This window comes from Dryobates pubescens, chromosome 25 (genome assembly GCF_014839835.1).
Source record: "Dryobates pubescens isolate bDryPub1 chromosome 25, bDryPub1.pri, whole genome shotgun sequence".
Taxonomy (NCBI): domain Eukaryota; kingdom Metazoa; phylum Chordata; class Aves; order Piciformes; family Picidae; genus Dryobates; species Dryobates pubescens.
In genome coordinates this window covers 459,607-482,449 of record NC_071636.1, presented here as the reverse complement: position 1 = coordinate 482,449, position 22,843 = coordinate 459,607, and the positions used below count along the sequence as shown (strand labels likewise).

Genomic DNA, 22,843 nt, shown 5'->3' with positions numbered 1-22,843 from the left:
CCCTGAGAGCCTCAGCCCTAGAGGCTTGCTGGAAGAGATCAGCCTTTGGGCACCGGAAGGAGGGGCTGGAGCTGGCGAGGAGGCAGTGAGCAGCCACAGCTCTCAATACCTCCTGCTGTGGCATTTCCCTCCTCTGCTGACCACAGCATGTTAAGGGTTGGAAGGGACCCCCTGAAACCATGGAGTCCAACCCCCTGCCAGGGCAGGAGCAGAGACTCCAGCACAGGGCACACAGAACACATCCAGATGGGGCTGGAGAGGCTCCAGAGCAGGAGACTCCACAACCTCCCTGGGCAGCCTGCTCCAGGGCTCTGGGAGCCTCCCAGTGCTCACCTTGTGCTGAGCTGGAACCTCCTGTGCTCCAGGGAGACCTCAGAGCAGCCTTCCAGGACGTGAAGGGCTGCAGGAGTGCTGGGGAGGGACTTGTGGCAAGGGCTGGGAGGGGCAGGATGAGGACAATGGATTGGAGCTGGAGGAGGGCAGATTGAGACTGGAGATGGGGAGGAAATTCTTGGCAGTGAGGCTGGGGAGAGCCTGGCACAGGCTGCCCAGGGAGGCTGTGGCTGCCCCCTGCCTGGAGGGGTTCAGGGCCAGGCTGGATGAGGCCCTGAGCAGCCTGGGCTGGGGGGAGCTGTCCCTGCCCATGGCAGGGGGTGGCACTGGGTGATGTTCCAGGCGCCTTCCAAGCCCACCGCCGCGGGAGGCTTTGGCACGGCCGCGGCGCCGGGGCCGGGCGGGAGCCAGCCCGGGGCGGCGCCGTGTGGGGCGGCCCCGAGCCCGGCTGTGGCTTGCAGGTGTGGAAGAAGAAGCTGGCGGCGGCGGCGGAGCGCGGGGACGCGGCGGAGGTGAGGCGCTGCCGCAACATGGAGGTGCTGTACGAGTCCCTGCAGCTGGCGCACAAGTGCATCCTCAACTCCTTCTACGGCTACGTCATGCGCAAGGGGTGAGCCCGCCCTGCCCCGCCCTGCCCCGCCCTGCCCCGCCCTGCTCGCCGCGGCACCCTGCGGAGCTGGCGCTTGCTTCCCCTGCTTCTGATGCCAGGGCTTGGGAGGGGGCTCCACAGATCACCCAGCCCAGTGCCCTGCCAGGGCAGGGCACACAGGGACACAGCCAGGGGGGGCTGGGAAGGCTCCAGAGCAGACTCCACAGCCTCTGTGGGCAGCCTGCTCCAGGCTCCAGCAGCCTCACACCGAGCAACTTTCTCCTCATGCTGAGGAGGAAGCTGCTGGGTCCCAGCCCATCCCTGTGGTGAGCTGGAACATCATAACTAGGGCAGGGAGAAGAGTCTGCTGGGGGCCACCACTGATGTGTGTCACCCTTCTGGAGGTCCTCCTGCCCTCTCCAGAGCTGGCTTTGGGAGGGAGCGTTTCAGGCTCTTGACTCTGCCTCCTCTGCCCCCAGGGCTCGCTGGTACTCCATGGAGATGGCTGGCATCGTGTGCTTCACCGGGGCAAACATCATCACCCAGGCCAGGGAGCTGATAGAGCAGATTGGGTGAGTATGTGCTGAGCTGGGCAGCAAAGGTCCTTCTGCAGCTGGGCCTTGGGTGGGAGCACATCACAGCCCTGAGCTGTCAGCAGTTCTGGTGGAACCTTCAGGCTGCTGACACTGCTGTGGTTCTCCTGTGCTCTTGTGGGGGTCTGCAGTGCAGAAGGAACTGGAGTGGATGCAACAGGCTGGGTCTGCCTTTAGCATAGCATCACAGAGTGGGCTGGGTTGGAAGGGAGCTCCAGAGCTCATCCAGCCCAAGCCCCTGCACTCAGCAGGGACATCCTCCCCTGGAGCAGGCTGCCCAGAGCCCTCTCCAGCCTCACCTGGAGTATCTCCAGGGCTGGAGCCTCAGCCACCTCCCTGGGCAGCCTGTTGCAGTGCTCCACCACCCTCATGGTAAAGAGGGGGACAGAGAGCTGACCCTCACCTATCATCCCCTCTGCTCCTAGCAGTGACCTTCCTGCTTGCTTCCTTAGGAGACCCCTGGAGCTGGATACCGATGGGATTTGGTGTGTCCTACCCAACAGCTTCCCGGAGAACTTTGTCATCAAGTCAACCAATGCCAAGAAGCCAAAGGTGACCATCTCCTACCCAGGTGCCATGCTGAACATCCTGGTGAAGGTGAGTCTTGCACCCACCTGGGCCAGCTCTGCAGCCTAAAGGGGTGGGGGACCAGCAGAGGAGGAGAGGCTCTGCTGCACCTGTGCAGCGAGCAGGACGCTGGGGCTGGTGGCCCTGCCTGCTGCCCTGAGCTGCTCTCTGCCTGGGGGGCTCCAGAGCTGCTGTGTGAGAGGCCAGGCCTGGTGCATGCTCACCTGTGCAGGCTGGGAGGCCAGGCTAGAGCAAGGCCCCAGCTCATCCTCTGCTGGCTCCAGCTGCTTTGTGCCAGAAGGCTGTCCTGCTGGGGTGCAAAGCCCTTCTCTCCTCAGCGGGCAGGTCAGGTGCTTTGAGTCTGGGATTTCGAGTCTTACGCTGTGCTGTAGCTTCCAGAAGGGTGCTCAGGGGTCCCTCTGGGCAGGGCATCTGCTGATGGAACCAGCTGAGGGGAGCTGTTCTGGGACTGCCCCTCTAGGAAGGCTTCACCAACGACCAGTACCAGGAGCTGCAGGACCCAGCCTCGCTCACCTACACCACGCGCTCCGAGAACAGCATCTTCTTCGAGGTGGATGGACCCTACCTGGCCATGATCCTCCCAGCCTCCAAGGAGGAGGGCAAGAAGCTGAAGAAGAGGTGAGATTTCAAGCTTGGCAGAGGATTGCTTCCTCCAGGCAACAGCTTGAGGCTCTGCTTCTCCACCACACATGTGGAGCGTGTTGGTCCTTGCCCCAGGAGCTGGCAGCACTCTTGGCTGCCTGGCTTTGAGCAGCAAGGTAGGATTGGAACCCAGCCATGCCCTCAGCTCCAGTGCCATACCATGGCACCAAATTACAGCATGGTAGAGGTTAGAAGGGACCTCCAGAGATCATCCAGTCCAAGCCCCCTGCCAGAGCAGGGCACCCAGGGAGGGCACCCAGGAGCACAGCCAGGGTGGGCTGGGAAGGCTCCAGAGCAGACTCCACAACCTCTCTGGGCAGCCTGCTCCAGGCTCCAGCAGCCTCACAGGGACAAAGGTTTCCCTCCTGTTGCTGTGGCTCCTCCTCTGCTCCAGCTTGCCCCCAGTGCCCCTGGTGCTGTGCTTAGCCAGCCCTGAGCAGAGCCTGGCTCCAGCCCTGCACATCTTTACCCCAGCACTGAGGGCAGCCCTCAGGCTGCTCTGCTCCCAGCTCCCAGCCCCAGCTGCCTCAGCCTGGCCTCACAGGAGATGTTCCACTGCCTGCAGCAGCTCTGTGCCTCTGGGCTGGGCTCTCTCAGGCAGTTCCCTGAGCTCCTTCTCGGGCTGAGGAGCCCAGAGCTGGGCACAAGATTCCAGCTGTGGCCTCAGCAGGGCAGAGCAGAGGGGCAGGAGAACCTCTCTGGAGCTACTCCCCACGGCCCTTCTAGTCCAGCCCTGGTTGCCCTTGGCCTTCCTGGCCACCAGGGCAGCACTGACCACGCCGGGGGGCTCGGGTGGGGTCCTGGGGCAGGTGTGCCAGGCACAGGCCTCCTGTGCCCATGCAGTGTCTCCCAGGTACGCTGTGTTCAACGAGGATGGGTCCCTGGCCGAGCTGAAGGGCTTCGAGGTGAAGCGCCGCGGGGAGCTGCAGCTGGTGAAGATCTTCCAGTCCTCGGTGTTCGAAGCCTTCCTGAAGGGCAGCACCCTGGAGGAGGTCTATGCCTCCGTGGCCAAGGTGGCTGACTACTGGCTGGATGTGCTCTACAGCAAGGTGAGTGCAAGCTCACGGTGTCCCTGCTCCCAGGGTGGAGCTGGAGACGGGCCAGAGCTGCTGGGGTGCTGTGGGGTAGCTGGGCTGCTGAGCATGGAACCTCAGAAGGGCTCAGGTTGGAAAAGACCTCAGAGGTCACCTGCTCCAACCTCCTGCCATGGGCAGGGACACCTTCCACCAGCACAGGTTGCTCAAGGCTTCATCCAACCTGGCTCTGAACACCCCCAGGGAGGAGGCAGCCACAGCCTCCCTGGGCAACCTGTGCCAGAGTCTCCCCAGCCTCATGGGGAAGAACTTCCTGACATCCAATCTGCTTCTCCCCACCTCTGTTTTTGCTCCACACCCCCAGTCCTATCACTACCCAACACCCCAAAAACTCCCTCACCAGCTCTCCCATAGGCCCCCCTAAGATCCTGGAAGAACACAACTAGGTCTCCTCAGAGCCTTCTCCTCTCCAGCCTGCACAACCCCAACTCCCTCAGTCTGTGTCCACAGCAGAGCAGCTCCAGCCCTCTGCTCCTCCTCGTGGCCCTGCTCTGGACATGTTCAGTAGGGTCCTGTTGGCAGCTGCCCCAGGGAGCAGTTCCCAGGCTCCTGGTGAAGATCCACCACAGCTGGGCTTAGGTACTGCCCCTATCTGCCAGCAGCAAGCTCTGGCCACGAGGTTGTTGCCAGCTGTGGCCTCCCCTGCAGGCTGCCAACATGCCTGACTCGGAGCTCTTCGAGCTCATCTCGGAGAACCGCTCCATGTCTCGCAAGCTGGAGGACTATGGGGAGCAGAAGTCCACCTCCATCAGCACAGCCAAGCGCCTGGCAGAGTTCCTGGGGGACCAGATGGTGAAGGATGCAGGGCTGAGCTGCAGGTTCATCATTTCCAAGAAGCCAGAAGGGTCTCCTGTCACCGAGAGGTAAGCGAACCCTGAGTGGTCAGACACCGTGGGGGCAGCCAGAGGGGAAGGGCAGGGCAGGGCAGCAGGAGCTGCTGTGGTGTGGCCAAGGAATCCCCTGTCCCAGACCAGGAGCAGGATGACAATGGGGAGTGCCCCACAGCTGCTGTGTGGTGGCCTGGCAGGGCAGGGAGGAGAATCCTTCCACGGCTTAGGTTAGAAAGGACCTTGGAAATCATCTGCTGCAACCTCCCTGGACAAGATCTTCCTCAGCTCCACTCTGACCCTGCTCTGCCTCAGCTCCAAACCATTCCCCCTTAGCCTGGCTCCAGACCCCCTCAGCCAAAGTCTCTCTGCAGCCTTCCTGCAGGCTCCCTTCAGGTGCTGGCAGCAGCTCTGAGATGCCCCTGGAGCCTTCTCCTCTGCAGGCTGCACAGCCCCAGCTCCCTCAGCCTGTGCTCCCAGCAGAGCTGCTCCAGCCCTGGCAGCAGCCTTGTGGCCTCCTCTGGGCTCTCTCCACAGCTCTGAGTCCTTCTGCTGCTGGGGACAGCAGAGCTGGAGGCAGGGTTGGAGGTGAGGTCTGAGCAGAGCAGAGCCCAGGGGCAGGATGCCCTCTGCTGCCCTCTGCCCACCCTGCTCTGGCTGCAGCCAGCACACAGCTGCCTGAGGGCTGCAGGAGGCACTGCTGGCTCCTGGGGAGCTGCTCAGCACCCAGCAAGAAGCCTGGGGGTCACTGCAGGCTGAGAGAGGAGGTTGTGTGCTGCTGGGAGCCTGCTGCAGGTGGGTGATGAGTGCTACCCTGCCTTCCCCAGGGCCATCCCCCTGGCCATCTTCCAGGCCGAGCCCGGCGTGCGCAGGCACTACCTGCGGAAGTGGCTCAAGAGTCCCTCGCTGCAGGACTTCAGCATCCGCGCGGTGAGTGGGCACCCCGGGCACAGGGGCTGGCACAGCAGAGCTGGGAGCTGGGCACCTGCTCACAGAGTCACAGCAGGGCAGGGCTGGAAGGCAGCTCCAGAGATCAGCCAGTACAGCACCCCCCTGCCAGAGCAGGGCACCCAGGAGCACAGCCAGGGGGGCTGGGAAGGCTCCAGAGCAGACTCCACAACCTCTCTGGGCAGCCTGCTCCAGGCTCCAGCACCCTCACACCAAACAGCTTTCTCCTCATGCTCAGGAGGAACCTGCTGGGTCCCAGCTCATCCCTGTGGCTCCTTGTCCTGTCCCTGGGCACCACCAGCCAGAGCCTGGCATCTTCCTCCTGCCCCCCACCCCTCAGACATTGATAGGCATTGATCAGATCCCTCTCAGCCTTCTCTCCAGACTCCCCAGCCCCAGGGCTCTCAGCCCTTCTCCATAGCAGAGATGGGCCTTTGTCGTCCTGACAGCCTCTGTTGGACTCTCCCCAGAAGCTCCCTGTCCCTCTTGAACTGGGGAGCCCAGAACTGGACACAGTATTCCAGGTGTGGTCTCACCAGGGCAGAGTAGAGAGGCAGGAGAACCTCCCTCGCCCTGCTGGAGACACTTCTCTTGCTGCACCCCAGGATGCCACCAGCCCTCACTCACACAGAGCAGGCTGCTGAGGGTGCCCAAGTGATGCCCAATCCTGAGCCTCCTGCTCAGCTCCCACGCTCTGCCCTCTTCACAGATCCTGGACTGGGACTACTACATCGAGAGGCTGGGCAGCACCATCCAGAAGATCATCACCATTCCTGCAGCCCTGCAGCAGGTGTGGGGGCAGGGGGAGGCTGGAGGAGGGCTTTATTCTGAGGGACTTGGTGTGATCAGAGTCACAGAATGCTAGGGGCTGGAGGGGAGCCCCAGAGGGCATCCAGCCCAGCCCCCTGCCAGAGCAGGGCACCCAGGGCAGGGCACACAGGAACACATCCAGGCAGGTCTTGAGTCTCCAGAGAGGGAGACTCCACCACCCCCTGGGCAGCCTGCCCCAGGGCTCTGTCACCCTCACAGGGAAATAATTCTTCCTCCTGTTTCCATGGAGCTTCTGTGCCTCAGCTTCCACCACTGGCCCTGGTGCTGGGCATCCCCCAGCAGAGCCTGGCTCCAGCCTCTGGGCACTGCCCCTGCACATAGTTACCAACAGGAATGAGGGCAGCCCTTAGCCTCCCCCGAGCCACAGAGCCTCAGCTCCCTCAGGAGGAAGATCTTCCACCCCTGGGGGGGCTGGCTGTGATCTGGGGGGGGCTGGCTGTGATTGGGGGGGGCAGGGGGGGCTGGCTGTGATCGGGGGGGCTGGCTGTGATCGGGGGGGCAGGGGGGGCTGGCTGTGATCTGGGGGGGCAGGGGGGGGCTGGCTGTGATCGGGGGGGTTAGGGGGGGCTGGCTGTGATCGGAGGGTGCTGGCTGTGATTGCGGGGGGCGGGGGGGGCTGGCTGTGATTGGGGGGGCAGGGGGGGCTGGCTGTGATCAGAGGGTGCTGGCTGTGATCGGGGGGGCAGGGGGGGCTGGCTGTGATCGGGGGGGGCTGGCTGTGATCGGGGGGGGCTGGCTGTGATCGGAGGGGGCTGGCTGTGATCGGGGGGGCAGGGGGGGCTGGCTGTGATCGGGGGGGCAGGGGGGGCTGGCTGTGTGCCAGGGCTGGCTGTGAGCCGGGGGCTGTGCAGGTGAAGAACCCGGTGCCGCGGGTGCGTCACCCGGACTGGCTGCACAAGAAGCTGCTGGAGAAGAGCGATGTCTGCAAGCAGAAGAAGATCAGCGAGCTCTTCGCCTCCGAGGGCAAGAGGCAGGTAAGGAGGGCGAGAGGAAGGTGCTGGCAGCGCTGCCCAGGCTCCCTGGCAGCCCGCCCCCTCCTGCCCTCCCCGCTCCCTCAGGTCTTTGCCAACCAAGCGGCCCAGGGGACGGCCGGCTCGCAGCTGGGCGACATGGAGGACTTCGGGGCCGCCAAGAGCCTGCAGCCGCCGGTGCCCATCGCCAGCAAGCGGAAGAGAGTCCCCGTGGCAGAGGAGAGCCAGGAGGCGTCCCAGGACCTGGAGCTGTCCCAGTCCTGGAGAGAGATCCTGGGCTCACCTCCACCCCTGGGCACCACCAAGGTAGGTGAAGCAGAGTGCCTAAGAGATGCCATCCCTGGGGCCGTGCTCGCCCAGCCAGGCAGCTCGGGGGCTGGAGTGAGAGGGCAGTTGGGCTCTCCAGTGAACTCCTGGGTGCCAGCTGGTCCACATCTGGCTGTGTCCAGCTGTTTTCCTGCTGCAGGCAGGACTCTGCTGTTGCCATGGGGCAGGAAAGGCAGCAAGTAGAACAAGCACACATGCTCTACTCTGCCCTGCTGAGGCCACAGCTGGAATGTTGTGTCCAGGTCTCTGTGGGGTGGCTCCTCAGCTGGGGCAGGAAGGTGCTGGGGAAGGGAGGGAGATGCGGCAGGGAGGGCTTGGTGGCATGGTGCTGGGGAAGGGGGGTGGGGATGATGGGCTGGCTTCTGGCTGGACATGGTGACCCCCACCCCTCAGGAGGAGAGGCTGCTCTGGCTGCGCTTCCACCAGAAGAAGTGGGAGCTGCAGGCCCGGCAGCGGCAGGAGCGGCGCAAGCGGCGGCGGCTGGAGGCGGCCGGCAGGGGAGAGGTCCGGGAGGCCCTCTCCAAAGGGCTGGGCAGCTACCTGCGCAGGACAGCACGCAGCATCCTGGACCTGCCCTGGCAGATCGTGCAGGTACTGCACAGCCCGGGCTGTGAGCCTCCCCTCTGTGCTGCCGGCGGTCAGGTGGCGGAGCACAGGGATCCCCCGGCCCCGGCCCCGCAGGGGCGAAGTCTGTGTGGAAATGGGAGCCCACGTGGCCCTCCCTGGGGTGGACCTGGGCCTGGTGAGCTGCAAGGTCTCTCCCAGCCTCAGCAGCTCTGCGGCTTTCTGCCGCCCGAAGCCCTCTGCTCTTTTTGTGAGCACCGAGTGGCCGCGGAGGTGCCCAGAGCGCTCCGCAGCTGGGCTGTGGGCTCTGAGCAGGGCCTGGAGCCCCCTGCTGAGGCTGGCACTGTGCCCACGTCCTGCAGATAGCTGAGACCAGCCAGCCCGGGCTGTTCCGGCTGTGGGCGCTGATCGGCAGCGACCTGCACTGCATCAGGCTCCGCATCCCTCGCGTCTTCTACGTCAACCAGCGCGTCCCCAAGCCGGAGGAGGGGGCAGCCTACAGGAGGGTGAGGACCTGCCCCTTCTGGCAGGGGGCACCTTTCCCCTCTGCTGCAAGCCTGCCCTGCAGGGCCTGCTGCTCCCCTTCCACCCCTGCCTCACGGCCAGGCCCCGGCGCCTCTGCTCCTCCCAGCCTGCCCGCAAGGAGGTTCCCTGTGGTGGGAACTGGTGATGGGCATGAGCAGCACCCCCTGAAAGAGTGGAGCAGGGGCAGCTGAGGGGGCTGCAGCCCCCAGCAGCAGTGCCACATGGGGTGACACTGCCCTGGCTCTGGCAGGTGAACAGGATCCTGCCTCGCTCCAACCTGGTTTACAACCTCTATGAATACTCTGTCCCCGAGGACCTCTACCAGGAGCACATCAACGAAATCAACGCAGACCTCTCTGCCCCAGACATCGAGGGGGTCTATGAGACACAGGTAACTGCTCCTGAAGGAGGCTGAGTGCTCAGCCCCCAGCCTGGCTGGCACAGGACACCTGGCACTGAGCAGCCTGGGGACACAGCTGTAGGATTAAAAACTGGGGTGTGAAAACAGGACCCCCCCAGGGGCCCTCTGCTGTTTAGGCTTTGTCTTGAGCCCCCATTGTGTATGAACCAGAATGGGTTTCAACAGGGTTAAGATGGTTAGAGAGGGGATCCTGCCCCTCTGCTCTGCTCTGGGGAGACCTCATCTGCAGGGCTGTGTCCAGCCCTCAGCACTGGAAGGACTTGGACCTAATGGAGTGGGTCCAGAGGAGGCCACAAACATGATCAGGGGGCAGCTGAGAACCTGTGCTATGGAGACAGGCTGAGGAAGCTGGGGTTGTTGAGCCTGCAGAAGGCTCCAGGGAGAGCTCAGAGCAGCCCTCCTGTGTTACAGATAAAAGTGGTGAGGCTGGGAATACAAATGCTAATTATTTGTTAATTGAAATTCTGCCACCCACAAAACTCCTCTGGAGCCTTTCCACCCCCACCTGGATGTGTTCCTGGTGGCCTGCCCTGGGTGACCCTGCTTTGGCAGAGGGTTGGACCTGATGCTCTTTAGAGGTCCTTCCAGCCACTACCATTCTGTGATGCAGGAGGACTCTCCTGCAGCAGTGGAGCTTACAACTGCAGGGTTAATGAGCTGAGGTGAATCCCAGCGGTGGATCTCCCCCTGTGCCAGTGGTTTGGTGGTTAAGATGAAGCCTTTGGGAGTGCCAAACCAGAAGCTGCAGGATTCCCAGATATGGCTCCACTCATCCTCCAAAGTACCTGCTGCTGCCCTTGATGGTGGCACCTGGAGCTTGGGAATTAGGAGTGAAGGTGTCTGTTCTGTAGCTGCAGCACCAGCAAGGGTGATAAATCCAAACTCATGCCAGAGACACCTCAGCTGTGTCCAGCCTGAGTCACAGAACCACCCAATCAGCCAGGCTGGAAGAGACCTCCAAGACCATCAGCTCCAGCTGATCACCCAACCCTAACTGATCAACCAGACCCTGGCACCAAGGGCCTCATCCAGGCTGCTCCTAAACACCTCCAGGGATGCTGACCCCAGCCCTCCCTGGGCAGCACATCCCAAGCTCTCTTGCTGGGAAGAGCTTCTTGCTAAGGCCAAGCCTAAGCTTCCCCCTGAGGCTGTGTCCTCTCATTCCGCTGCTGGGAGAGCCTTTTAAGCTGGCTTGTTCTAGGCCCCTGCCGAGGGTAGCAGCAGGTTGTTCCCTGACCTCCTTCCCCATCATCCAGCTGCCAGGTGTCCATGGCAGGGAGGTTGGAGATGACCTCTGGGGGGTCCCCCTCCAACCTGAGCCATTGGGTGCCCGCGCAGGTGCCGCCGCTGCTGCGTGCGCTGATCCAGCTGGGCTGCGTGTGCATGGTCAGCAGGCAGCTGCTCAGGCACCTGGCAGGGAGAGAGGCTGAGACCTTCGACATCGAGCAGCTGGAGATGCGCTCGCTGGCACAGTTCCCCTACCTGGAGCCAGGTGAGGCACCCTGGGCCGGGGGCTGTGCCCGCCGCGGCCCCCGGGGGCTGTGCCCGCCGCTGACCTTCCGTGTCCCCTAGGAAGCATTCGCCACATCTACCTCTACCACAGCTGCCAGGGCAGCAGGGCTCTCCTGGGCCTCTTCATCCCCTCGCAGCGCAAAGCCTCTGTCTTTGTGCTGGACAAGGTGAGCAGGGGCTGCGGGGGGTGGGGTTGGGGGTGCAGAGCTGGAGATGAGCCAGCACTGAGCCCCAGCCTGGCCTGGGCTGGTCCCAGCAGTGTGGGCAGCAGGGGCAGGGAGGGGATTCTGCCCCTCTGCTGTGCTCTGCTCAGACCTCCCTGCAGTGCTGGGGCAGCTCTGGAGCCCTCAGCACAGACAGGGACCTGCTGGAGCAGGACCAGAGGAGGCCACAGCAATGCTGGCAGGGCTGGAAGGGCTCTGCTGGGAGGCTTCAGGCTTGGGAGAGTTGAGGTTGTTCAGCCTGGAGAGGAGAAGGCTCCAGGGAGTCCTTCTGGTGGCCTTGCAGAGCTGAAAGGGCTGCTCAGAAAGCTGGGGACAGAGTTCTGAGCAGGGCCTGAAGTGCCAGGCCAAGGGGGGATGGTTTGAACAGAGAGATTCAGCCTGGAGAGAAGGGAGAAATGTTTGGCACTGAGGGTGGGGAGAGCCTGGCCCAGGCTGCCCAGAGAGGCAGGAGCTGCCCCATGCCTGGAACAGTTCCAGGTGAGGCTCTTGAGGGTTGTGAGCAGCCTGCCCTCCTTGCAGACATCCCTGTCCACGGCAGGGGGCTTGCACTAGAGGCTCTAAGGCTCCTTCAAAGCCAAGCCATTGTGTGCTGTGCCCTGCCCGCCCCTGACGCCTTTCAGCAGGGCTGGTGGAAGGCAGCACCGAGTGGTGCAGGGTGGGGAAAGCCCCAGGAGGGGTGCATGACGAGGGGGGTCCTTCTCCCTCCTCGGCGGCAGGTCCGCAGCAACCAGATGCCGAGCCTGAGCGCGCTCTTCTCGGCGGAGCGCGGCGCGCTGCTGCGCAGGGTGGGCGAGGAGCTGCTGCCCCCCGACAAGCACAGCTTCGAGGTGCGCGCAGAGACCGACCCCAAGACCGTCTGCAGAGCCATCCAGCGCCTGCTGCTGGCCTACAAGGTGAGAGGAGGAGCTCAGGAGGGGCCCGGCCGGGACACAGGAGGGGGAGGAGGCTGCGGCAGCACCGCGGCGGCGGTTCCAAGGGCGCCGGCGCACAGCTGCTGGCCCAGAGGTCAGAGCTGGCGCTGAGCCTTTGTGGTGGGTGGGAAGTTCCTCCCCCCAACACAGAACTGCCAGACCAGCTCAGTTAGAAAGCAAATGGAGCTGTACTGACAAGCACAACGAGCATCCAGGAAGGAAATGCAGCCAGCAGGTACAAAATGCACAATAGTGACAGCACAAGAACCCCCCTGGGCAGGGGGCTGCCAATAGCTTCCCCTTCCCTGCCCCCCTGTACACCCGGGGCAAGAGAAGGAGCAGAGAGTCGTGTGTTAACCCTCAGGCACGACAAAGCAGTGCAGCCAAGGTCAGCAAGGCAGCAGAGGCTCAAGTTGGCACCTGCTAGAGCAAAGGGAGGAGCAGGGTAGCTTGCAGGTCTGTGTGTGTCAGCTGCCCGGGGGGATGGCTCAGGCCTCATCCTTGTTGCCCTTCTCACGCCCAGTGGAGAGTTGTTGACATTCTGCCACTTTCTGTTCAAGACCTCTGGGAAGTTTTGGAGGTGCAGCCTCAGCCTGCTGCAGCCTCACCAAGGGAGGCTCTCCGAGGGCAGTGCCAGCAGCACTTTGTGTTTCCCCCATTTCTGTGCTCAGCTGGAGAGCTGCTTGCAGAGGGGAGGTCATTGCAGGAGGGCTTGCAGCCTGCTGTCCCCGCTGCGGGGACCTGCTGCAGGCTTCCCTCTGAGCTCTGAGAGGTGCCCCAGGAGCTGCCCTCTCCCCCTCGTGCAGGACGAGCGCCGGGGCCCCACGCTGGTGGCCGTGCAGTCCAGCTGGGACCTGAGGCGGCTGGCCAGCAGCATCCCCATCCTCGAGGAGTTCCCCCTGGTGCCCATCCGCCTGGGGGACGACATCAGCTACTCGGTGCTGGACTGGCAGCGCCACGCCGCGCGCCGCATGATCCGCCACTACCTCAACCTGGACACCTGCCTCTCCCAGGCCTTCGAGATGAGCAGGTGCCCAGGGGCAGCCCCTTCCCCTGAGCCCGGGGCAGCCCCTTCCCCTGAGCCCTGGGCAGCCCCCTTCCCCTGCACCCCCGGGGCAGCCCCTTCCCCTGAGCCCTGGGCAGCCCCCTTCCCCTGCACCCCCGGGGCAGCCCCCCTTCCCCTGAGCCCTGGGCAGCCCCTTCCCCTGCACCCCCGGGGCAGCCCCCTTCCCCTGAGCCCGGGGCAGCCCCCCTTCCCCTGCACCCCGGGGCAGCCCCCCTTCCCCTGCACCCCCGGGGCAGCCCCCTTCCCCTGCACCCCGGGGCAGCCCCCTTCCCCTGCACCCCGGGGCCCTGTGGGAGGCTGCCTCGTCCCTTGAGGGGACAGGCTGGGGTCTCTCTGTCCTCTCAGCAGCTGTGCTCACCCCAGGGGCCTCTCTGTGCCCCAGGTACTACCACATCCCCGTGGGGAACCTCCCCGAGGACATCTCCACCTTCGGCTCGGACCTGTTCTTCGCGCGCCACCTGCGGCGCCACAACCACCTGCTGTGGCTGTCGCCCACGGCCCGCCCGGACCTGGGGGGCAAGGAGGCTGATGACAACCGCCTGGTCATGGAGTTTGATGAGAGAGCCTCGGTGGAGATCAACAACCCTGGCTGCTACTCCACAGGTGAGGAGGGAGACTCCCCCCTGCAGCACTGCTGCCGCCAGTTCTGGGGCTCCCGGCACAAAGGGGATGTGGGACGGTTGGAGAGGGTCCAGGGAGGGCCATGAAGACGATCAGAGGCTGGAGAGCCTCTGCGGTGGGGCCAGGCTGGGAGAGCTGGGGCTGTTTAGCCTGGAGAAGAGAAGGCTCCAGGGAGACCTGAGAGCAGCCTGCCAGTACCTGAAAGGGCTGCAGGAGAGCTGGGGAGGGACTTGGGACAAGGGCTGGGAGGGACAGGATGAGGACAATGGATTGGAGCTGGAGGAGGGCAGATTGAGACTGGAGATGGGGAGGAAATTCTTTAGAGTGAGGGTGGAGAGACTCTGGCCCAGGCTGCCCAGGGAGGCTGTGGCTGCCCCCTCCCTGGAGGTGTTCAAGGCCAGGCTGGATGAGGCCCTGAGCAGCCTGTGCTGGTGGGAGGAGTCTCTGGCCCTGGCAGGGGGTAAGAACTGGAGAATCTTCAAGGTCTATTCCAACCCAAACCATTCCATGAGTCTATGAGCAGGGTGGCAGTGTGGAGCAGGCACAGAGCTGGACTCTTTTCTGCAGGCCCTGTAGAGGGATGGATGCAGGCTCCAAGGGTCTCTCTGGTGACAGTCACCAGCAGCTTTGGTGTCTCAGCAGCCATCTGGGCAAGATGCATGCAAGGGACATGTCCTGGGGCAGGGAGCTCTCCCCTGCAATGTGTGCAATCTGAATGCAGATTCTTGCCCAGTTCATGGCCACTGACAGCAGCACTTGGAAGCCCACCTGCAATGTGCCACCAGCTGGTCACCTCTGGTGCCCTGCCGGACAGCCTTCCTCGGGGGCAGCAGCAGCTTGTGTGCTCCTCAGTTCTGAGCTCCTCTGCTGAAGCTTCCAGAGAAGTGCAGTGGTGGTTCCCAGGGGGTTGGCAGGCCCAGGTCTCATTGGAAGAGAAGTGCCAGTCAAGACCATGATGCCTGTGAAAGCTTTTCCTGGGCATGGCCAGCACCTGTGGACCACCCTGAGAGCTGTGCAGAGCACTGGCAGAGGGGCAGGGAGGGTGTCCGGGTGGGCCCGTGGCCCTGCCTGGCTGCTGAGAGGTTGTGTTTGCTGTTAGTGTGTCTGGAGCTGGACATCCAGAGCCTGGCTGTGAACACAGTGCTGCAGTCCCACCACATAAACGACATGGAAGGAGGCTCCAGCATGAGCATCAGCTTCGATGTGATCCAGCAGGCGTCGCTGGAGGACATGGTGACCGGGAACCAGGCTGCCCACCTCCCGGCCAGCTACGACGAGGCAGCCCTCTGCTCCAACACCTTCAGGTGTGCCTCCAGAGGGTGCAGCAGCTGCTCTCCACCCTGGCACGTTCCCTCGGGGGGGTCTTGCCCCTCCTTTTCCTTCTGGCTTTAGCCTTTCCCAGCTGTGCAGGAGTGGGGCCTGTGGGATGCTGTACACACGAATCCAGGTCTGGGGAGCAGGGCAGGCAATCTCCTCCAGCAGATCCTGGGCTCAGAACTGCCTGTTGGCTCAGCCAGCAGATGTGTGGGGATGCTGATGAAGGCTTTGCCTTCTCCTGTCTCTCTTTGTGCTCCACCAGGCTCTGGAGGCACTCGCTGACCCCTTGTGGCTCGAGTGCCAAGGGCTCTGCTCTGCCGGAGCTCCTGCTCTGAGCCCTCCAGCGGATCCCAGACTGTCCAACAGTGGAAGGGGTCACTTGTGGCTGGTGGGGTGATGCTGCTCTCTGCTCCCTGGCAGGATCCTGAAGAGCATGGTGGTGAGCTGGGTGAAGGAGATCACGCAGTACCACAATGTCTATGCAGACAACCAGGTCATCCACTTCTACCGCTGGCTGCGCTCGCCCTGCTCCCTGCTCTACGACCCCGCGCTGCACCGCACGCTCCACAACATGATGAAGAAGCTTTTCCTGCAGTAAGTGAGGCCTGGGGTGTGCCAGGCTGGTGAGCAGGCAAGGGGCAGGCGTGGCATCAGTGACCAGGAACAGATGGAAGCTGGAGGAGGGGAGAGTTAGACTGGAGCTGAGGAAAAAATTCTCACCAGTGAGGCTGGGGAGAGCCTGGCACAGGCTGCCCAGGGAGGCTGTGGCTGCCCCCTCCCTGGAGGTGCTCAAGGCCAGGCTGGATGAGGCCCTGAGCAGCCAGGGCTGGTGGGAGGTGTCCCTGCCCATGGGTTGGAACTGGATGATCTGTCATGGTATCATAGTATCAGTCAGGGTTGGAAGGGACCACCCCCCTGCCGTGGGCAGGGACACCCCACACTAGATCAGGCTGGCCAGAGCCTCATCCAGCCTGGTGCTTCTTAAGGTGTTTTCCAACACCACCCATTCTGTGAACCTGTGCTGCTGTTAGCAGCCACGGTCACTCCTCTGCCCCAGCCTCCAGAGAGGTGGGCAGCAGGCTGGACCTCCTGTACTGTTGGGGTGAGCTTCCTTGCTTGGCACCACCAGCCCTCCACCTGAGGGGTGGGGGTCAAGGGGAGGGGCCAAGCTCTTCTGGGTGCTGTGCACTAATAAGAAACAGCAGCTTCCAGCTTGGACCTGGGTTTCAGCTCAACATGAGGAGAAAGTTCTTTCCAGTGAGGGTGACAGAGGCCTGGAGCAGGCTGCCCAGGGGGGTGTGGAGCCTCCTTCCCTGGAGCCTTTCCAGCCCCCCCCGGATGCGTTCCTGAGCAGACTGCGCTGGGTGCCCTGCTCTGGCAGGGGCTGGGACTGGATGGGTCTGGGGTCTAATGTGCTCTGAGACATGCTTGGCTGCTGAGCCTGCTGGGTCAGCCCATTCCCCATGGGTGGCAGTGTGCTGCCCACTGCTGTGCCCCCTGCCCACCGCTGTGCCCTGCCCGCAGGCTGGTGGCCGAGTTCCGGCGCCTGGGCTCCTCGGTGGTTTATGCCAACTTCAACCGCGTGGTGCTGTGCACCAGGAAGCGGCGCATCGAGGACGCCCTCAGCTACATGGAGTACATCATCCACAGGTGAGCTGCCCTGCCCAGGCCACCCCCTGCAGGAGAGGGGCTTGGGGCAAGGCTGCTGAGGGGCCAGGGCCCGCCGGGGCTCTCGGTGTGGAGTCCGCAGCCCTGCTCCGTAGCTGGTGCCTGAGGAGCGCTCGTGGGAGTCAACCCCGAGAAGCCCCTGGGGAGAACTCGTGCCCAGCCCCCCAGCAGCCCCTCAGCAGCCCAGCCACGGCACAGGCACCTCAACACAAGCAGGGGAGCCAAGGCTCCTCAGGCATGGCTTCCCCTGGGCGCTTGGGGGGAGGGGACCCCTCTGTCCTTGCCAGCGCCACCTCCTCCGGCACCACCTCTGCACCTCCGAGACAGCTGGGCTGGGGGGGATGCCAGTGCAGGGGGTAACTGCTGCTCTGTCCCTCCAGCATCCACTCCAAGGAGATCTTCCACTCTCTGACCATCTCCTTCTCCCGCTGCTGGGAGTTCCTGCTCTGGATGGATCCAGCCAACTATGGAGGCATCAAGGGGAGAATGGATTCTCGTGTGCACTACGGGGAGGTAAGGCATGGGAAGAGCTTAGGGTGCGGGGGGTGGAACCCAGCAGGGGGCACAAGGAACTGCTGCAATACCACTGGCTCCTCCAGAAGGACACCAGCAAGAGGCAAGTGTTGGAGGAGGAGAAGGAGGATAGTGAACAAGAGGAGGAGGAGGTGGCAGCAGGGGAAGAAGAGGAGGAGGAAGGAGAGACAAACGTGGAGGAGCTGCTGGAGAACAACTGGAACATCATGCAGTTCCTGCCCCAGGCTGCCTCCTGCCAGAGCTACTTCCTGATGATCGTGTCAGGTGAGCTGCCCAGGGAGGGGACAAGGGCACTTGTGCCTCCCCAGTGCCAGGGGTCCTGCAGCAGGGCAGCTGGGCTGGAGCTGAAGCCTTGCCCGTGTCCCTCCCAGCCTACATCGTGGCCGTGTACCACAGCATGAAGGAGGAGCTGCGGCGCAGCGCCCCCGGGAGCACCCCAGTGAAGAGGAGGACCAGCAGCCAGGTGTCCCAGGAGCTGCTGAGGGAGACAGGGGCCATGCCTGGTGAGTGCTGAGCCACAGGCAGCCCTGCTGGGGGCCAGGAGCCGCCCCCCTCGCTGTGCCCATGTGCCAGTGTACAGCTCTCTGTCCCGGCCCTGCAGGCATGATCGCCTTCTCTCAGGACTACGTGGCCAACGAGCTCACCCAGAGCTTCTTCACCATCACCCAGAAGATCCAGAAGAAGGTGACTGGTTCCCACAGTGCCAGTGAGCCCTCAGACCTCTTCCCAGTGCTGCCTGGCTCCTACTTGCCACTCAACAACCCGGCTCTGGAGTTCATCAAATGTGTCTGCAAGGTCAGCAGGGGGAGGCAGGGCCCCACAGGGGCTGCGGCCAGGGCTCAAACTCTGCTGCTTGCCCACGGCTCAGATGTGCTGCAGCTCTTCTCCAGGAGTCATCTGTGTCCAGCTGGACCTGCCCTGCATCCACAGGAGAGGTCCCAGCGGTGATGCTCTCCTCCCCCTCTGCAGGTAGGCTCACCTGGCTCTTCCTCCCTGCAGGTGCTCTCCTTGGATGCCAACGTGACCAACCAGGTGGGCAAGCTGCGCCGGGACCTGCTGCGCCTCATCGAGGTGGGAGAGTTCTCCGAGGCGGCGCAGTTCCGGGACCCCTGCCGCTCCTACCTGCTGCCAGAGGTCATCTGCAGCAGCTGCAACTTCTGCAGGGACCTCGACCTCTGCAAGGACCCTGCTGCCATCCCCCAGGTGCAGCCTCTCTCCTGAGCACACCACAGGCCCCAGCATGGCAGTGCTGGAGGCCACTCAGTCGCAGGACTGAACGGGGACTAAAGCACAGAGCCCCAGAGCACATCCGGCTGGGAGAGAGCTCCAAGCCCCCCCAGCCCCAGCCTGCCCCCAGCCCTGCAGGGGCACCACCAAGCCCTGGCCCTCAGCACAGCTCCACAGCTGCTGAGACCCCTCCAGGCATGGGGACTGCAGCCCTGCCCTGGGCAGCCTCTGCCAAGCTCTGAGAAGCCTTCCAGGGCACAAAGAGTTCCTGAGCTCCAGCCTCAGCCTCCCCTGCTGCAGCTTGCAACCATTGCCCCTGGGCCTGGCCCTTGCCCCCCAGGAGCAGAGGCTGCCCCCTCCTCACTGCACCCTCCCTGCAGGCAGCTGCAGAGAGCAAGGAGCTCTCCCTCAGCCTCCTCTCCTGTAGCCTCAACACCCCCAGCTCCCTCAGCCCCTCCTGGTGGGCCAGGGGCTCCAGGCCCTTCTGCAGCCTCACTGCCCTGCTCTGGACAGGCTCCAGCCCCTCCATGTCCCTCCTGGGGTGAGGGTCCCAGAGCTGAGCCCAGCACTCAGGAGTGGCCTCAGCAGTGCTGAGCACAGGGGGTGGTCACCTCCTGCCCTGCTGCCCACCCTGCTTCTAGCACAAGCCAGGCTGCCCTTGGCCTGCTTGGCCCCCTGGGCACTGCTGGCTCCTGGTCAGTGACTGCCACCCTCCACCCCCAGGCCCCTCTCCAGGCTGCAGCTTCCCAACCACCCTCCCCAAGCCTGTAGCTCCCCATGGGGGTGCTGTGACTCAGGTGGAGGACAAAATGTTACAGTGGGACTCAGTGATCTGAAAGCTCTTCTCCAACCTAAACAGTTCTGTGGTTCTCCCTCACTCCCTCTGCTCTGCAGCTCTGCTTGCTGCTGGGATCAACCTCCCCTGCAGCCTGCTCTCTGTTCACCACCTTTCCTAGCTGTTCGTGGCAGGTCTGAGCATCCTTTGGCTCTGGATGATCCATCCTCTCCATCCTCCCCAGGAAACAGTGACCCCACCCCAACTCTTGCCCTCTTGGTGCTCACCTTCCTCCTCTTTGCCCCTAGGATGGGTCAGTGCCACCCAGCTGGGTCTGCCCCAACTGCCAGGCTCTGTATGACACCGCTGCCATCGAAGCCGCGCTGGTGGAAGCCCTGCAGAAGAAGCTGATGGCCTTTGTGCTGCAGGACCTGGTGAGTGCAGGGCTCCTGCCTCTGCCTGTCCCCACCCCCCCCTTTGGCTGCCTGGGGCTGGACACATTCACCCCTGCCCCTGGCAGAGGGGCATGACCTTGTCTCCTGGCCCCCCTCGGTCTCCAGGTGTGCCAGAAGTGCCATGGTGTGAAGGAGACTCACATGCCTGTGTACTGCAGCTGTGCTGGAGACTTTGCCCTCACCATCTCCTGCCAGGTGTGCCTGCACCCCCTGCCTGGCCCAGCCCCATGCCAGCAGCTCCTTGAGGGGCAGCAAGGAGCTCTGCAGTGGATGCTCTGTTCCTCTTTGGCCTCTTCCCTGACTCCATGTCCCCTGGCACCGGCTGTGTTGCCCCCTGCCCCCCACCCCCCTAGGGGTGCTGGGCAGCCTTCTTCCCTCCTTGCTCCCTTCTCCTCAGACCTTCAGGGACCACATCAGCGTCTTCCAGAGCATTGCCCAGCACTATGGCATGGCCTTCCTGCTGGAAACCATCAAGTGGCTGCTGTGCACCAGCCCCCAGCTCCAGCAGTGAGCTGCTGGCCTGCTCCTTCTGCCTGTGTGCTGCTGCTGGGGGCACTGGCTCCATGGAGAGCAGTTGTGGACCCCCCTCGGCCATCTGCTGGACCCCTAGAGAAGCTGAAACCCCCTCCTGCAGCAAGGGAGGGAAGGCAGGAGCCATGCCAGGGACTGGGCTGTCCTGCCCAGCTGCCTGCTGCAGGGCTGTGGGGCACCAGGGCCTGGAGCTGTGCTCCACAGGTCTGTGCTGGCCCCACCAGTGGTTTTAATGTCCAGTTCTGTCAATAAAGGGATTGTAGAAAGCAGGTGGAGTCTGGGGGGAGGGGGAGGAGCAGGGGCTGTGGCCTGCAGCTCCTCCCCTTGGGACATGTCTACAGTCAGGGGGTGGGGCAGGATGGACCGAGGGCCTGTCCCTGCCTGCTCCCTGCCTGCTTGGGGGCAGGAAGGCTGCAGCCTGCCACTGCCCCCCTCCAGCTCCAGGGGAAGGGGCTATGAGTGCCAGAGGGGCAGCAAGGGTGGCAGCCCCTGGCCTGGCTCTGCCCCTACCCTCCTGGAGAAAAAGAGGCTGCAGCCAGCACCCCTCCCCTGCTCCCTGGGGTCTGGGCTCTGCTCTCCAGACACTCCCTGTCCCTGGGGGAGGGACTGGGCACATCTCTGCCCTCAGGCCTGGGACTGGTGTGGCTTGGTGGCCAAGCAGCGTTGTGCAGCCCACCCTGGCTCACAAGTGGTCGCCCCCCTGCAAGGAAGCCCTTCTGCCCATCCTGGTGCCCCCTCCCTGGGGACAGCTCCACATCAGGATCTGCCCCACTGAACCTTCCCTGGAAGGATGAGGCAGTGCAGCTGATCCTGTGCAAGGGCTTTACTGGGGGGGTCAGTGTGAGACAACCCTGCTGAGCTGGAAGGCCACCCCCTCCCTGGGGGCAGCTCTCCTACCTCCTGGGATTAGCACCTTGGGCTTTCTGCTGAGGGCTTCATCCTGTCCCAGGCAGGTAGGGAGCTGCCACCCAGTGCTGGGATTCAGCCACTCCTGGCAAGGGAGCACAAGGAGCCCTGCTCCTCTCAGCCAGGGGGGCTGGGCTGCAGGGCAGGGAGGGCCACGACAGGCACACAGGACCCTGGGACATCCACACCGCCTGGGAAGCCTCTGCTCAAGGCTTGAGGCACTCAAAGTGTCCTTGGAGCAGGGGCTACAGGCACTGAGCAACAGCTGAGGGGGCACCGTGCCCCCTGGCAGCACCCTGCCCAGCTGCCCCCTGGCCTTCCTGCGGCTGCTGGGCCCCTCGCTACCGGGCTGAGCGTGCTTCCTTCTCCCGTTCCGGGGGGTCCTGCTCTCAGCGCCGGGGCTGGGGCGGGCAGGGGCCGGGCAGGGGCCAGCTGGAGCTCTCGGGCACGGGGGCGTCGGGCGCCCCCTTGCGGTAGAAGCCGGCTCCTGCAGCAGCCGGCTGATCTCGCCCCGGCTCACATCGCGCAGGGGCATTCTCTGCACACAGACAGGGACTGCAGCCTGGCGCCCAGCGGGGCACCGACTGCCCCAGGTCCTGCCGTGCTGCCCACTCACCTCCAGCTCCTTGCGGCGGTAGCTGAGGAGCACAAGCTCGGGGTCAGCTCCGGGCAGGTGTTTCAGCTCCAGGTGGTGGCTGGGTGATGTGTTAAGGACTGGACAGCACTGGGTAGGCCCACGCGGCCCTCCTGTCCTCCATCCCCTCCCACTGCAGCACACCTCACCCCCTGCCCCATCTCCTCCTCCACCTCCATTCTGTCCTCTCCTCTTACCCTCCATCTCATCCAATTCCATCACTCCCTCAACCATCCTGTCCTCCATCCCCCATCCACCCCCCATCCTCCATCCCCTCCCACCCCTCATCCTGTCCCACTCTGTCCACCACTGCATTCAGTCCAGTCCTCCCCCCCATAGAGTCCTGCCTTGTCCCATCCTATCCTGCTCCCATCCCACATCCTGTCTTGTCCCAGACTCTATCCCATTCCATCTCATCCTGCCCCCATCCCGAATCCCCCCTGCCCATCATCCTGCCCTGTCCCCTATCCCATCCCGCCCCATTCAGCCCAGTCCCATCCTATCCTATCCCATTTCCTGTCCCCTGTTCCATCCCTTCCCGCCCCTATCCCACCCCATCACCCGTCCCGTCCCATCCCATCTCTGGAGCTCCGGGTACTAGAGGGGGATGTCCTGGGTAACGAAAGCATTCACCTGCAGGCAAGAGGGGGCGGCACGGCTCAGCGGCGGCCCCGGTCCCGGCCCCGGTCCCGGCCCCGACCCGCGACACCTACCTCCCTTAGACGGTTCAGCCGTCACCCGCGGCAGGTCTGCGGGGAGGTGACACTCGATCAGCGCGCCGCGCCCCCGTGGGCTCCGCGACCCCCGGCCCCTCCCGCCCCGCGCTCACCTCCACCTTGCCCCGGGCCAGGCCCCGCAGCTCGGCTCGGCGGCGCCGGGAGGGTTCCGGGTGGCTCCCCGCCGCCAGCAGCAGCAGCGGCGGCGCCACCCGTGGCATCCCGCGGCCGCCCCCCCGCGCCGCCGGCTGCCGCCGCCACGCCACGGCCCCGCGGGGGAGGGGGGAGGGGGGAGCGGGGGGGGGGGGAGGGGGGAGCGGGGAGGGGGGAGGGGGGAGGGGGGAGCGGGGAGGGGGGCGGGGGGGGGGGGGGGGGGGGGGAGGGGGGGGGGGGGGGGAGCGCCTCCCGCCCCGGCGGCACGGCCACGCGCACCCGCCGCGCGCCAGCAGCCCCAGCAAGAGCGAGCGAGAACGCGCGCGCGCGCACGTGTAGG

The 22,843-nt window shown here is 64.2% G+C and overlaps 1 protein-coding gene and 1 pseudogene across 1 annotated transcript in view; one reads left to right on the top strand and one right to left on the bottom strand.

Annotated features, from left to right (window-relative positions):
• Positions 1-20,250, top strand: part of POLE (DNA polymerase epsilon, catalytic subunit) — a 33,215-nt gene extending 12,965 nt beyond the window's left edge. The window contains exons 21-49 of the mRNA XM_054172810.1: positions 795-943; positions 1,402-1,494; positions 1,968-2,112; positions 2,564-2,721; positions 3,599-3,794; positions 4,488-4,702; positions 5,494-5,596; positions 6,324-6,404; positions 7,297-7,419; positions 7,504-7,722; positions 8,137-8,334; positions 8,670-8,813; positions 9,083-9,223; positions 10,592-10,745; positions 10,826-10,932; positions 11,706-11,882; positions 12,707-12,930; positions 13,349-13,569; positions 14,687-14,891; positions 15,325-15,498; positions 16,429-16,554; positions 16,953-17,085; positions 17,175-17,370; positions 17,478-17,609; positions 17,708-17,901; positions 18,106-18,309; positions 19,417-19,542; positions 19,669-19,758; positions 19,961-20,250. Of these exons, the coding sequence (XP_054028785.1) occupies positions 795-943; positions 1,402-1,494; positions 1,968-2,112; positions 2,564-2,721; positions 3,599-3,794; positions 4,488-4,702; positions 5,494-5,596; positions 6,324-6,404; positions 7,297-7,419; positions 7,504-7,722; positions 8,137-8,334; positions 8,670-8,813; positions 9,083-9,223; positions 10,592-10,745; positions 10,826-10,932; positions 11,706-11,882; positions 12,707-12,930; positions 13,349-13,569; positions 14,687-14,891; positions 15,325-15,498; positions 16,429-16,554; positions 16,953-17,085; positions 17,175-17,370; positions 17,478-17,609; positions 17,708-17,901; positions 18,106-18,309; positions 19,417-19,542; positions 19,669-19,758; positions 19,961-20,074 (4,542 nt within the window). The 3' untranslated portion in view covers positions 20,075-20,250. The remainder of the gene's footprint in view (positions 1-794; positions 944-1,401; positions 1,495-1,967; positions 2,113-2,563; positions 2,722-3,598; positions 3,795-4,487; positions 4,703-5,493; positions 5,597-6,323; positions 6,405-7,296; positions 7,420-7,503; positions 7,723-8,136; positions 8,335-8,669; positions 8,814-9,082; positions 9,224-10,591; positions 10,746-10,825; positions 10,933-11,705; positions 11,883-12,706; positions 12,931-13,348; positions 13,570-14,686; positions 14,892-15,324; positions 15,499-16,428; positions 16,555-16,952; positions 17,086-17,174; positions 17,371-17,477; positions 17,610-17,707; positions 17,902-18,105; positions 18,310-19,416; positions 19,543-19,668; positions 19,759-19,960) is intronic.
• Positions 20,251-21,206: 956 nt separating this feature from the next.
• Positions 21,207-22,571, bottom strand: LOC128898537 (selenoprotein M-like; annotated as a pseudogene).
• Positions 22,572-22,843: the final 272 nt, after the last annotated feature.